This window comes from Pseudorca crassidens, chromosome 3 (assembly GCF_039906515.1).
Source record: "Pseudorca crassidens isolate mPseCra1 chromosome 3, mPseCra1.hap1, whole genome shotgun sequence".
NCBI lineage: Eukaryota > Metazoa > Chordata > Mammalia > Artiodactyla > Delphinidae > Pseudorca > Pseudorca crassidens.
The window spans coordinates 109,328,346-109,342,757 of record NC_090298.1 but is presented as its reverse complement, the minus strand read 5'-3'; the positions used below and the strand labels follow the sequence as shown (position 1 = coordinate 109,342,757).

At 37.2% G+C, this 14,412-nt stretch overlaps 1 protein-coding gene across 1 annotated transcript in view; it reads left to right on the top strand.

Annotated features, from left to right (window-relative positions):
- MEIKIN (meiotic kinetochore factor) overlaps positions 1–14,412 on the top strand; it is a 134,246-nt gene that overhangs the window by 11,685 nt on the left and 108,149 nt on the right. Inside the window, exons 4-5 of the mRNA XM_067731668.1 lie at positions 513–650; positions 7,851–7,970. Of these exons, the coding sequence (XP_067587769.1) occupies positions 513–650; positions 7,851–7,970 (258 nt within the window). The remainder of the gene's footprint in view (positions 1–512; positions 651–7,850; positions 7,971–14,412) is intronic.

Sequence of the window (14,412 nt, the reverse complement as noted above, 5' to 3'; positions counted from 1 at the left end):
CGGTCTGGGAAGATCCCATATGCCACGGAGCGGCTGGGCCCATGAGCCATGGCTGTTGAGCCTGCGCATCCAGAGCCTGTTGCTCCGCAGCGGGAGAGGCCACAACAGTGAGAGGCCCACGTACTGCCAAAAAAAAAAAAAAAAAAAGAAAATTAAGTATACATTTTATTTATTTATATTTATTTTTTATTGAAGTATAGTTGATAAAACTTGCATTTTTGAGCCAAGAATTATAACTGAACCAAAGTAGGGAAGGAATAAATTATAAAACTTTGAAAAACAATGGAAAAGATTTATAGTGCATTTTCTCCGTATCAAAAACAGAATTATTTTCTCAGATTGAAGTACAATTTAAGATTGTGTACAATAGTATGCCTTTTCAGTTGTATGTGTAATTTTACATTATTAGTATATAACTGCACGTACATTTCTACAACTTTGAATTCTTAGGATTTTGAATCTGTTTACTATTGAAACATTTTACCCTTTTTGTTTGTTTGTTTATTCTACAGGACTAAGTTTACAGCATGATATTTCTAGCTCTCTTCTAAGTTACTCAATCACAGACTCTTATACAGAACACAAGACTTTTGAAGAGAGTTTAAGTAGCTTCCCATCGCCTGAACTCTTCAGAGGATCAGATTATTTAGGTGAGAAAATAATTTCAACCTTAAGTTGCTCTACTATAGAAATTGCTCCTTTGTCCACAAATCCTGCAATGAATAATGTTCCTTTTGAGGAGGTATACTTCTTTTCCACCAAAACCTTCTTCTGCCCACTATCCATTGTGTTCCATGCTCAGTCACATAGGACTATAGATCAAAAGCCCTCAGATCAGGGAAGGATGAAAAGATTAGCATTTATATGTAATACATATCTAGTTAGTAAACAGTTTTGCACATAACATATGTATACTTGTTCTCTTGAACGATGGGCTATCTTTTACTTCCTATACTTCTCTTACTTTTCAATAACTAAAAGCTTGACTAGACCATCTCCCTGTCTGAATTTTTTCTCCAAATTAACAGTTATTTACATTTAGTATATGTATAATTAAGAGCCTTTGGTTAATGATGCATATTGAACACATGCCTTCCTCCACAACTTTGCGCAATGGCTTTTTTAAAAAGACATAAGCACATAAGAGTAAAGAGAATGGGGAAGAATAAAGCATAAAGTTTGGAAAGCTAGAGAGCAAATGGTCTGATAAAGCAGAATTGAAAAAACTGAGTCCTAAATCAACAATGAGAATACTCCAGAAACAAGTTAGTTTGTACAATACCATAGTATCCCAGAAAAGTTTTCAATGTGGCTTGTAAAATACTTGTAAAAAGCTGTGTCCGAAACACAAAAGATGTGGTGACTTCTCCTTTCCTACTCAAATGGAGTCTGGAGATTTATTCTTTGGGGTGTTTTGAAACAGAGGGACTCTGGACTGGAGGATACTAGGCACTGTTAATAGCAGGGATAGCATGGTATTTTGAAATGTTAGTCCCAATTACTCATTCCCCTGTAGTAGTATTATATAGCCATACACTTGTCATAGCCTCATAGTGGATGAAGTGTACTTTCTCACTCTTTTGCTTTGGAGTTGACCATATGACTTACTTTGGGCAATAGGATATCAGTGAGTGATACATAAACAAACTTTTGATATGTGCATACATGATTGGGCTTGTCCTCTTATCCTTTTGCCATCGTGAGACGAATACAGATCTTCTTCCACTTATGATGGAAAAAACTGTAAGTTGAACTATTATAAGTCAGGGACCACATGTATATCCTAATTAGCTTTTACCTCTCCTGTGGGACTCCAGAATAAGAGATACAGAGCAGGATAGCCCCAGGCAGACTGCAGACTTCAGAGAGCTGCTCCAGCTGATCACCAGACCCATATAATCTAAAGCAGAGCTGCTTGAGCCAAACAGTAGACATGAGTATAAGAAATAAATACTTTCATTTTATGCTAGTGGCATTTCAGTGTTATTTATTATACAGAAAAAACCAACTGCTTCAGATACTGTAGTGAATGCAGAAAGGGGGAATTAAATGCAAGTGTACATTCCAAATTGTGGTACTTGCTCACCCAGTGCCTATTCTCATCCTAACCCAACAGCTCATTACTCTGTTCAGCTTCCAGAATGCTAGCACCCAGAATTGAAACTTTCAGGCAAGGGAATGGAAGGTTTTTTCCTGAGAAATCTGAGCAACCCTAAAGAAAGTATCTAAAGATACTGGCCTCAGTAGTCCTTCAATGAAACTGACAAGAACCCTACAGTGAAGCTGCCTATGTGACAAGCCCCAACTAAGCCATAGAGATCCCACTTAGCCATTTAGGGCCCCCAGAGAGCCAAGGACTACTAGACTTCTGAGAAAACCCTCTAACATAAAACATAGAGATCAGAACAAAGCAAAATATGGTAGTGAGTCAGTAAGGTGTTGGAATAGGAAACCCTAGACCTGCCTTCCCCCAGGGACACACCAATTCAACAACAATACATGGACTAATTCCCTTTGTGAGAAATCTAAAAACTAGTTGAGGGGCTCCTGCACCCCAGGCAAGCTTGAGACCAGTCACATCAGAGGCAGTAGGAAGGACTTCCCTGGTGGCACAGTAGTTAAGAATCCACTTGCCAATGCAGGGGACACGGGTTCGATCCCTGATCCGGGAAGATCCCACGTGCTGCGGAGCAACCAAGCCCTTGTGCCACAAGTACTGAGCCTGTGCTCTAGAGCCTGCAAGCCACAACTACTGAAGCCCGCACACCTAGAACCCATGCTCAGCAACAAGAGAAGCCACCACAATGAGAAGCCCGTGCACCACAACAAAGAAGAGTAACCCCCACTTGACGCAACTAGAGAAAGCCCGCACGCAGCAACAAAGACCTAACTCAGCCCCCACCACACCCAGAGAAGCCAGTAGGAAAATTCAAGACACGCTTTCACCATAATTCACACCCCCAGCACAGGTTGGCAGGAAACCTTCAGCTTCCAGCTTCTCCCTAGGGAGGGAGGGAAAGGACTGAAGCATGTGTCAAAAGTTCTCAATTTTCTGGGAATGGTCAAAGAATTGCCTACTGTCTTATCTGCCTCAGAGGGCTGATGGGACCTGACATACTCTAGAAGTCTGATGGGTGCTGAAACAAAGATAGTATTTTGTCCTAGCATAAAAACATTCACTAGATCCCAGCTTCTCTCTGGAGCAGGAAAGAGTTGGACTGTGTCCAACATTCCAACATTTCCGGGGGCTGCTCAAAGGAATAGTTTTTGTCTCATCTGTCTTGGAGCACTGATGGGACTTGGTGTATTCTAGATTCCTCATGGGCACTAAGAACAAAGACTGTGGTTTGAACTGGCAAGAAGGTTTGAGAGGATCCCAGAATCTCTGGTTGGGAAGATTGGTGAAGGTCTTCTGTACGACACCTATCTGTGAAGACTGGGAGAGGTGGCTGTTTTTTCTAATGTGCAGATACCAACACAAATCATTAAAGAAAAAGAAACAGCGAAACATGGTCCAAAAAATGGGAATAAGATAAAGCTCCAGAAACTGACCCTAATTAAATGGAAATATATGAACTACCTGACAGAGAATTCAAAATAATTGTCATAAAGATGTTCAACAAATGTTCATAAAGAGCTCAGGAGAACAATGCACAGAGAAAGTGAGAATTTTAAGAAAGAGATAGGGAAAAAAGTTAACCAAAAAGAAATCTTAGAGCTGAGAAAAACAGTAAATGAATTTTAAAAACCCAGTAAAAGAGATTGGACTAGATCAAGCAGAAGAAAGAATCGGCAAACTCAAAGATAAGTCATTTGAAATTATCCAATCAGAGGAGCAAAAAGGAAAAAGAATATAAAAGAATGAAGAAAGTTTGAGATTTCTGTTAAGAAAACAGATCAGTATATGGATTGTGGGAGTCCCATAGGGAAAAGGGAGGTAGGAAGGGAGGGAAAGAGAAGGGGCCAGAAGGCTTTTTCACAGAAATGGTGGCTGAAAACTTCCTAAGTCTGGGGAAGGAAATCTACATCCAGACCTAGGAACCCCAACAAACCTCAAATAAGATGAACCAAAGAAATTCACATGGGTGCACATAATCAAATTGTCAAAAGTCAAAGACAAAAAGAGAATTTTGAAAGCAGCAACTAAAAAAGTGACTTGATATGTACAAGGGGACCCCATTAGACTATCAGCGGATTTCTCAGGAGAAACCTTGCAGGCAAGAAGGGAGTGGAATTTTATAGACAAAGTGCTGAAAGAAAAAAACTGTCAACCAACAATACTCTAACCAGCAAAGCTGTCTTTAAGAAATGAAGAGAAGATAAGGAATTTTCCAGACAAACAAAAGCTGAAGGAGTTAATCATCACTAGACCTGCCTTACAAGAAATGCTAGAGGGAGTTTTTCAAGTTGAAACAAAGGACTCTAAAACAGCAACATAAAAGCATATGAAAGTATAAAACTCACTGGTAAGTATATAGACAAATATACTAATACTATAACAGTGACATATAAATCACTTAATTCTAGTATAAAAGTTAAATGACAAAAGTATTAAATATGACTATAAAAATATGTTAATGGATACACCATATAAAAGGATGTAAATTGTAACATCTGTATTGCAAAGTGTGTTTGAGGGGTGAAGTAAAAGTGTAGAGTTTTTGTTAAATTGTTATCAGCTTAAAGTAGACCGTTTAAACTATGTTTTGTGTAAGCCCCATGGTAACCACACACACACAAAATATGTATAGAGGAGACACAAAAGAAAAATAGAAAGGAGTCAAAGCATATCAACATAAAAGAATCAGTGAAAGACAAAGGAACATGGCAAAAGAGGAAAGAGAGGCAAAAGAACTACAAAACAGAAAACAACAAAATTGTAATAGTCCTTCTCTATCAATAATTACTGTAACTATAAATGGATTAAACCCAATCAAAAGACAAAGAGTGGCTGAATAGATTGAAAAAAAATCCAGCCATATGCTGTCTACAAAAGACTCATTTTAGATTTAAGGACACACATGGACTGAAAATAAATGGGTGGGGAAAGATACTCCGTGCAAATGTGACCAAAAGAGAGCAGGAGGGGCTATACTTATATCAGATAAAAATAGACTTTAAGTCAACTATTATAAGAGACAAAGAAGGATGTTATATAATTATATAAGGGTCAGTTCATCAGGAACACGTAACAATTATGAATAAATATTCACCCAACATCAGAACACCTAACTAACATATGAGGCAAACACTGACAGAAATGAAGGTAGGAATAGGCATCAATACAATCACAGTAGGAGACTTCAGTACCCCCACTTGTAATAATGGATAGAACATTTGGACAGAAAATCAACACTTAACTGATTTCAAAGTATCAATATATTGCAAAGCTACAGTAAATATAACATTATAGTACTGGCAATACAGACATGTAGACCAGTAGGACAGAATATAGGGCCCAAAACTAAATCCATAAATATATGGTCACCTGATCTTTCACAAGAGTGCTAAGAATACACAATGTGGGAGAAGTAGTCTCTTCAACAAATGATGTTGGCAAAACTGGATATCCAGATACAAAAGAATGAAATTGGACCCTTACCTTATATCATACAGAAAAGTCAACTCAAAATGTAGTAAGGACTTAAACGTGAGAACAGCAACTGTAAAACTCCTAGAAGAAAACATAGGGGAAAATCTTCATGGCAGTTGGTCTTGGCAGTTATTTTTTTATGTGACACCAAAAGCACAGGGAACAAAAGCAAAATTAGACAAGTGAACCTTGATAAAACTAAAAAGCTTCTGCACAGAAGAAGAAACAATCAACAGGGTGAAAAGGCAACCTATAAAAAGGGAGAAAATATTTGCAAACCACATATCTGATAAGGGATTAATATCCAAAATATATTGGAAACTCCCACAATTCAAAAGGAAAAAAAAATCCAAATAACCTGATTAAAAAATGACAAAGAACTTGAATAGACATTTCCCCTAAAGAAGACATTCACATTGCCAACAGGTATATGAAAAGATCACTAACCATTAGGGAAACGCAAATCAAGACCATAGTGAGATATCACCTCACAACTCTTAGGATGGTTATTATTTTAAAAAAAAGAAGTGTTGGCAAGGATATAGAGAAACTGGACACCCTTCTACACTGTTGATGGGAATGTAACATAGTGAAGCTGCAATGGAACACCGTATGGCAGTTACTCAAAAAATTAGAAGTAGAACTACCATATATGATCCACCAATCCCACTTCTGAGTGTTTATTCAAACTAATTGCAGTCAGGACCTAGAAGATATATTTGCACTCCCGTGTTCATTGCAGCCTTTTTCACAATAACCCAATGTGGAAACAACCTAAGTGACCATTGAGGGATGAATGGAGGAAGAAAATATGGTATATGCATACAATGGAATATTATTCAGCCTTAAAAAAAAAGGAATATCAGGATATATGTATATGTATAGCTGATTCACTTTGTTATAAAGCAGAAACTAACACACCATTGTAAAGCAATTATACTCCAGTAAAGATGTTAAAAAAAAAAAAGGATATCCTGCTATATGCAACACTATAGAAGAACTTTTAGGACACCATGGTAAGTGAAATAAGCCAGTCACAGGAAGAAAAATACTATATGATTCCACCTGTATGAGATATCTAAAGAAGTCAAATTCATAGAAGTAGAGAGTAGAATGTTGGTTGCCAGGGCCCTGGAAGAAAGGGGTGTGGGGAGTTGCTATTCAACAGGTATAATTTCAGTTATGCAAGATGAATAAGTTCTAGAAATCTGCTGCACAGCACTGTGCCTACAGTTAACAATACTCTATTTCACTCTTACAAATTTGAGGGTATGTCTTCTGTTAAGTGTTCCCACCATAATAAAATTAAAAATAAGAGAAGAAACCAAGCAGAAATAGGAATACAAGGAAGATACTGGAAAAAAAAAACCTTCACTGAGATAAAAAAATGTATATTGCATCCATTGAATAGGAATAGGATGCTGTGGGAAAAAAAGGGGGGTGAATATTCAGAGAACAAATTAAATGCAGTAGTAGAATGGAAAACTCAATAGAAGGATTAGAAGATAAGTTGAGGAGATTTCCCAGAAAAAAAAAAAGTCAGGAGGAAAACACAAAAAATGGAGAAAAAAGGTAAGTTAGAGAAGCAATATATGAAATCTAATATCAAACAATAGGAGTTCCAGAAAAAGATAATGAAATAAACAGAAGGAAGAAAATTATCAGAGATACAATTACAGAACACTTTCTAGAGCTAAAGAATATGATTTCTGGATTAAAAGGGCCATACTGTGCCTAGCACAATAGATGAAAAACACCAAGACAAAACATTATGAAATTTCAGAACATCTGAGGATGGAATAAACAGAATGGATTTATACAACTTGGTAGAGTTTAGGATTAAATAGATGAAAAATACAGAGAAAACTAAACAAACAAGACTTTTATTGACTCCAGGAAAAACAAAAGGTGGTCATGGTATATACCACAAGAGTAAAAATTAAGATTTTTATGGCAGTTTATCATCATTATGTCTATATTGAATATTGGCCTAACTAAATATGTGATATAATAGTATGAGGACAATGGGAAAGAGGTGGGTAAAAGGAAATAAGAGTGTTAGGGGACTGCAGAAGCCCAAAGATTATTTAATATCCTGATGCCGTCAAGGCTTGTCTTTTTTTCTCTGTCTCACCCAAACTTTCTTCAACTACTGTAGCTTGGTATGGGCTGGGGACCTAAGTTGAGGAGAAAAAGGTAATCTGCCACTTGTGTGCTGTTGTTCAAAATTTTGTGCCATTTCTCCCTGCTTTTTTAGATTGGGAGTGTCCCATGTTGGAAGAAAACTTGCTATGTAAGAATTCCACTCTTTTGGACACCAGTAAAGCAGTACCGATACAGAAGGCACTACAGTTTTCAAACCTCTCTGCAATTTTAGGTAAGTTTCACATTCTTTTTCCTCGTATCACAAGAGGAAACCCTTGTCTATATTGGAAAAGCAAAGTACTTTTTCTTTTGAATGATTTCTAAGCTAAATTCATTGATTAGGATTACCTTTGGCTCCACATCATATCTGACTAATAGTAAGTAGCTTAAGTACATATGGGTTTACTTTCTTAAAACATTTATTTTGAATTTTAGACTTGAAGAAAAGTTGCAAAAGTAATACTAAGGGTTCCCATATACCTCGCATCCAGCTTTCTGAAATATTATCTTATACAATCGTAATACAATGGTGATAATCAGGAAATTAACATTGGTATTAAACTGTTAACTAAACTACAGACTTTATTCACGTTTCACCAGTTTTTCCACTAACGTCTTTTCTTCTGTTTCAGGATCCTATCTAGGATCCTACATTGAATTAGATTGTTATTTCTCCCTTAGTCTACTGAGATCTGTGACAGATGCTCAGTGTTTGTCTTTCATAAGCTTGATACTTTTGAAGATTACTGATCAGTTATTTTCTAGAATGTCCCTCAGTTTGAATTTGTCTAGTGTTTTCTCATGATAGGAAAGAAATTATGCAATTTTTGATAAGAACACCACAGAAATGATGTATTAAGGAATTCTTAATGTCAGTACATGTATCTTCTTATTGGTGATGTTAAACTTCACTTAATTAAGGTGGTATCTGCTGGTTTTCTCCACTGTAAAGTTACTAGTTTCCCTCTGTAGTTAATAAATACCTAGAAAAAGATAGTTTGAGACTCCATAAGTCCTGTTTCTCCTCAAACTTTCATTCACTGATATTACCATTCATCAGAAGAACTTGATTGCCACAGTTCTTACTGTGGTGTTCATCTCATGGTGATTTTCTTTTTTTTTTTTTATCTTTATTGGAGTATAATTGCTTTACAATGGTGTGTTAGTTTCTGCTTTATAACAAAGTGAATCAGTTATACATATACATATGTTGCCATATCTCTTCCCTCTTATGTCTCCCTCCCTGCACCCTCCCTATCCCACCCCTCAGGCGGTCACAAAGCACCAAGCTGATCTCCCTGTGCTATGCGGCTGCTTCCCACTTGCTATCTACCTTACGTTTGGTAGTGTATATATGTCCATGCCTCTCTCTCACTTTGTCACAGCTTACCTTTCCCCCTCCCCATATCCTCAAGTCCATTCTCTAGTATGTCTGTGTCTTTATTCCTGTCCTACCCCTAGTTTCTTCATGACATTTTTTTTCTTAGATTCCATATATATGTGTTAGCATACGGTATTTGTCTTTCTCTTTCTGACTTACTTCACTCTGTATGACAGACTCTAGGTCCATCCAGCTCACTACAAATAACTCAATTTCCTTTCTTTTTATGGCTGAGTAATATTCCATTGTGTATATGTGCCACATCTTCTTTATCCATTCGTCCAATGATGGACACTTAGGTTGTTTCCATCTCCTGGGTATTGTAAATAGAGCTGCAATGAACATTTTGGTACATGACTCTTTTTGAATTTTGGTTTTCTCAGGGTATATGCCCAGTAGTGGGATTGCTGGGTCATATGGTAGTTCTATTTTTAGTTTTTTAAGGAACCTCCATACTGTTCTCCATAGTGGCTGTATCAATTTACATTCCCACCAACAGTGCAAGAGGGTTCCCTTTTCTCCACACCCTCTCCAGCATTTATTGTTTCTAGATTTTTTGATGATGGCCATTCTGACTGGTGTGAGGTGATACCTCATTGTAGTTTTGATTTACATTTCTCTAATGATTAATGATGTTGAGCATTCCTTCATGTGTTTGTTGGCAGTCTGTATATCTTCTTTGGAGAAATGTCTGTTTAGGTCTTCTGCCCATTTTTGGATTGGGTTGTTTGTTTTTTTGATATTGAGCTGCATGAGCTGCTTGTAAATTTTGGAGATTAATCCTTTGTCAGTTGCTTCATTTGCAAATATTTTCTCCCATTCTGAGGGTTGTCTTTTGGTCTTGTTTATGATTTCCTTTGCTGTGCAAAAGCTTTGAAGTTTCATTAGGTCCCATTTGTTTATTTTTGTTTTTATTTCCATTTCTCTAGGAGGTGGGTCAAAAAGGATCTTGCTGTGATTTATGTCATAGAGTGTTCTGCCTATGTTTTCCTCTAAGAGTTTGATAGTTTCTGGCCTTCCATTTAGGTCTTTAATCCATTTTGAGCTTATTTTTGTGTATGGTGTTAGGGAGTGTTCTAATCTCATACTTTTACATGTAGCTGTCCAGTTTTCCCAGCACCACTTATTGAAGAGGCTGTCCTTTCTCCACTGTACATTCCTGCCTCCTTTATCAAAGATAAGGTGACCATATGTGCTTGGTTTATCTCTGGGCTTTCTATCCTGTTCCATTGATGTATATTTCTGTTTTTGTACCAGTACCATACTGTCTTGATTACTGTAGCTTTGTAGTATAGTCTGAAGTCAGGGAGCCTGATTCCTCCAGCTCTGTTTTTCGTTCTCAAGATTGCTTTGGCTATTCGGTGTCTTTTGTGTTTCCATACAGGTTGTGAAATCTTTTGTGCTAGTTCTGTGAAGAATGCCAGTGGTAGTTTGATAGGGATTGCCTTGAATATGTAGATTGCTTTGGGTAGTATAGTCATTTTCACAGTGTTGATTCTTCCAATCCAAGAACATGGTATATCTCTCCATCTATTTGTATTATCTTTAATTTCTTTCATCAGTGTCTTATAATTTTCTGCATACAGGTCTTTTGTCTCCTTAGGTAGGTTTATTCCTAGGTATTTGATTCTTTTTGTTGCAGTAGTAAATGGGAGTGTTTTCTTGATTTCACATTCAGATTTTTCATCATTAGTGTATAGGAATGCCACAGATTTCTGTGCATTAATTTTGTATCCTGCTACTTTACCAAATTCATTGATTAGCTCTAGTAGTTTTCTGGTAGCATCTTTAGGATTCTCTGTGTATAGTATCATGTCATCTGCAAACAGTGACAGCTTTACTTCTTCTTTTCCGATTTGGATTCCTTTATTTCCTTTTCTTCTCTGATTGCTGTGACTAAAACTTCCAAAACTATGTTGAATAAGAGTGGTGAGAGTGGGCAACCTTATCTTGTTCCTGATCTTAGTGGAAATGCTTTCAGTTTTTCACCATTGAGGATGATGCTGGCTCTGGGTTTGTCATATATGGCCTTTATTATGTTGAGGAAAGTTCCCACTATGCCTTCTTTCTGCAGGGTTTTTATCATAAATGGGTGTTGAATTTTGTTGAAGGCTTTCTCTGCATCTATTGAGATGATCATATGGTTTTTCTCCTTCAATTTGTTAATATGGTGTGTCACGTTCATTGATTTGCGTATATTGAAGAATCCTTGCATTCCTGGAATAAACCCCACTTGATCATGGTGTATGATCCTTTTAATGTGCTGTTGGATTCTGTTTGCTGGTATTTTGTTGAGGATTTTTGCATCTATGTTCATCAGTGATATTGGCCTGTAGTTTTGTTTCTTTGTGACATCCTTGTCGGGTTTTGGTATCAGGGTGATGGTGGCCTTGTAGAATGAGTTTGGGAGTGTTCCTCCCTCTGCTATATTTTGGAAGAGTTTGAGAAGGATAGGTGTTAGCTCTTCTCTAAAGGTTTGATAGAATTGGCCTGTGAAGGCATCTGGTCCTTGGCTTTTGTTTGTTGGAAGATTTTTAATCACCGTTTCAATTTCAGTGCGTGTGATTGGTCTGTTCATATTTTCTATTTCTTCCTGGTTCAGTCTTGGCAGGTTGTGCATTTCTAAGAATTTCTCCATTTCTTCCAGGTTGTCCATTTTATTGGCATAGAGTTGCTTGTAGTAATCTCTCCTGAGCCTTTGTATTTCTGCAGTGTCATTTGTTACTTCTTCTTTTTCATTTCTAATTCTATTGATTTGAGTCTTCTCCCTTTTTTTCTTGATGAGTCTGGCTAATGGTTTATCAATTGTGTTTATCTTCTCAAAGAACCAGCTTTTAGTTTTATTGATCTTTGCTATTGTTTCCTTCATTTCTTTCTCATCGATTTCTGATCTGATCTTTATGATTTCTTTCCTTCTGCTAACTTTGGGGGTTTTTGTTTGTCTTTCTCTAATTGCTTTAGGTGCAAGGTTAGGTTTTTTATTTGAGATGTTTCCTGTTTCTTAAGGTAGGACTGTATTGCTATAAACTTCCCTCTTAGAACTGCTTTTGCTGCATCCCATAGGTTTTGGGTCGTCATGTCTCCATTGTCATTTGTTTCTAGGTATTTTTTGATTTCCTCTTTGATTTCTTCAGTGATCACTTCGTTATTAAGTAGTGTATTGTTTAGCCTCCATGTTCGTATTTTTTACAGATCTTTTCCTGTAATTGATATCTAGTCTCATAGCGTTGTGGTCGGAAAAGATACTTGATACAATTTCAATTTTCTTAAATTTACCAAGACTTGATTTGTGACCCAAGATATGATCTATCCTGGAGAATGTTCCATGAGCACTTGAGAAAAATGTGTATTCTGTTGTTTTTGGATGGAATGTCCTATAAATATCAATTAAGTCCATCTTGTTTAATGTATCATTTAAAGCTTGTGTTTCCTTATTTGTTTTCATTTTGGATGATCTATCCATTGTTGAAAGTGGGGCGTTAAAGTCCCCTACTATGAATGTGTTACTGTCAATTTCCCCTTCTATGGCTGTTAGTATTTGCCTTATGTATTGAGGTGCTCCTATGTTGGGTGCATAAATATATACAACTGTTATATCTTCCTCTTGGATCGATCCCTTGATCATTATGTAGTGTCCTTCTTTGTCTCTTGTAATAGTCTTGATTTTAAAGTCTATTTTGTCTGATATGAGAATTGCTACTCCAGCTTTCTTTTGGTTTCCATTTGCATGGAATATCTTTTTCCTTCCCCTCACTTTCAGTCTGTATGTGTCCCTAGGTCTGAAGTGGGTCTCTTGTAGACAGCATATATATGGGTCTTGTTTTTGTATCCATTCAGCCAGTCTGTGTCTTTTGGTGGGAGCATTTAATGTATTTACATTTATCGTAATTATTGCTATGTATGTTCCTATTCCCATTTTCTCAATTGTTTTGGGTTTGTTATTGTAGGTCTTTTCCTTCTCTTGTGTTTCTTGCCTAGAGAAGTTCCTTTAGCATTTGTTGTAAAGCTGGTTTTATGGTGCTGAACTCTCTCAGCTTTTGCTTGTCTGTAAAGGTTTTGATTTGTCCATCAAATCTGAATGAGATCCTTGCTGGGTAGAGTAATCTTGGTTGCAGGTTTTTCTCCTTCATCACTTTGAATATGTCCTGCCAGTCCCTTCTGGCTTGCAGAGTTTCTGCTGAAAGATCAGCTGTTAACCGTATGGGGATTCCCTTGTGTGTTATTTGTTGTTTTTCCCTTGCTGCTTTTAATACGTTTTCTTTGTATTTAATTTTTGACAGTTTGATTAATACGTGTCTTGGCATGTTTCTCCTTGGATTTATCCTGTATGGGACTCTCTGTGCTTCCTGGACTTGATTAACTATTTCCTTTCCTATATTATGGAAGTTTTCAACTATAATCTCTTCAGGTATTTTCTCAGTCCCTTTCTTTTTCTCTTCTTCTTCTGGGACCCCTAGAATTCGAATGTTGGTGTGTTTAATGTTGTCCCAGAGGTCTCTGAGACTGTCCTCAGTTCTTTTCATTCTTTTTTCTGCTCTGCAGTAGTTATTTCCACTATTTTATCTTTCAGGTCTCTTATCCGTTCTTCTGCCTCAGTTATTCTGCTATTGATCCCTTCTAGAGTATTTTTAATTTCATTTATTGTGTTGTTAATTGTTGCTTGTTTCCTCTTTAGTTCTTCTAGGTCCTTGTTAAATGTTTCTTGCATTTTCTGTATTCTATTTCCAAGATTTTGGATCATCTTTACTATCATTATTCTGAATTCTTTTTCAGGTAGACTGCCTATTTCCTCTTCATTTGTTAGGTCTGATGGGTTTTTATTTTGCTCCTTCATCTGCTGTGTGTTTCCCTGTCTTCTCATTTTGCTTATCTTACTGTGTTTGGGGTCTCCTTTTTGCAGGCTGCAGGTTCGTATTTCCCGTTGTTTTTGGTGTCTGTCCCCAGTGGCTAAAGTTGGTTCAGAGGGTTGTGTAGGCTTCCTGGTTGAGGGGAATAGTGCCTGTGTTCTGGTGGATGAGGCTGGATCTTGTCTTCCTGGTGGGCAGGTCCACGTCTGGTGGTGTTTTGGGGTGTCTGTTGCCTTATTATGATTTTAGGCAGCCTCTCTGCTAATGGGTGGGGTTGTGTTCCTGTCTTGCTAGTTGTTTGGCATAGGGTGTCCAGCATTGTAGCTTGCTGGTCGTTGAGTGAAGCTGGGTGTTTGTGTTGAGATGGAGATCTCTGAGAGATTTTTGCCATTTGATATTATGTGGAGCTGGGAGGTCTCTTGTGGACCAGTGTCCCAAAGTTGGCT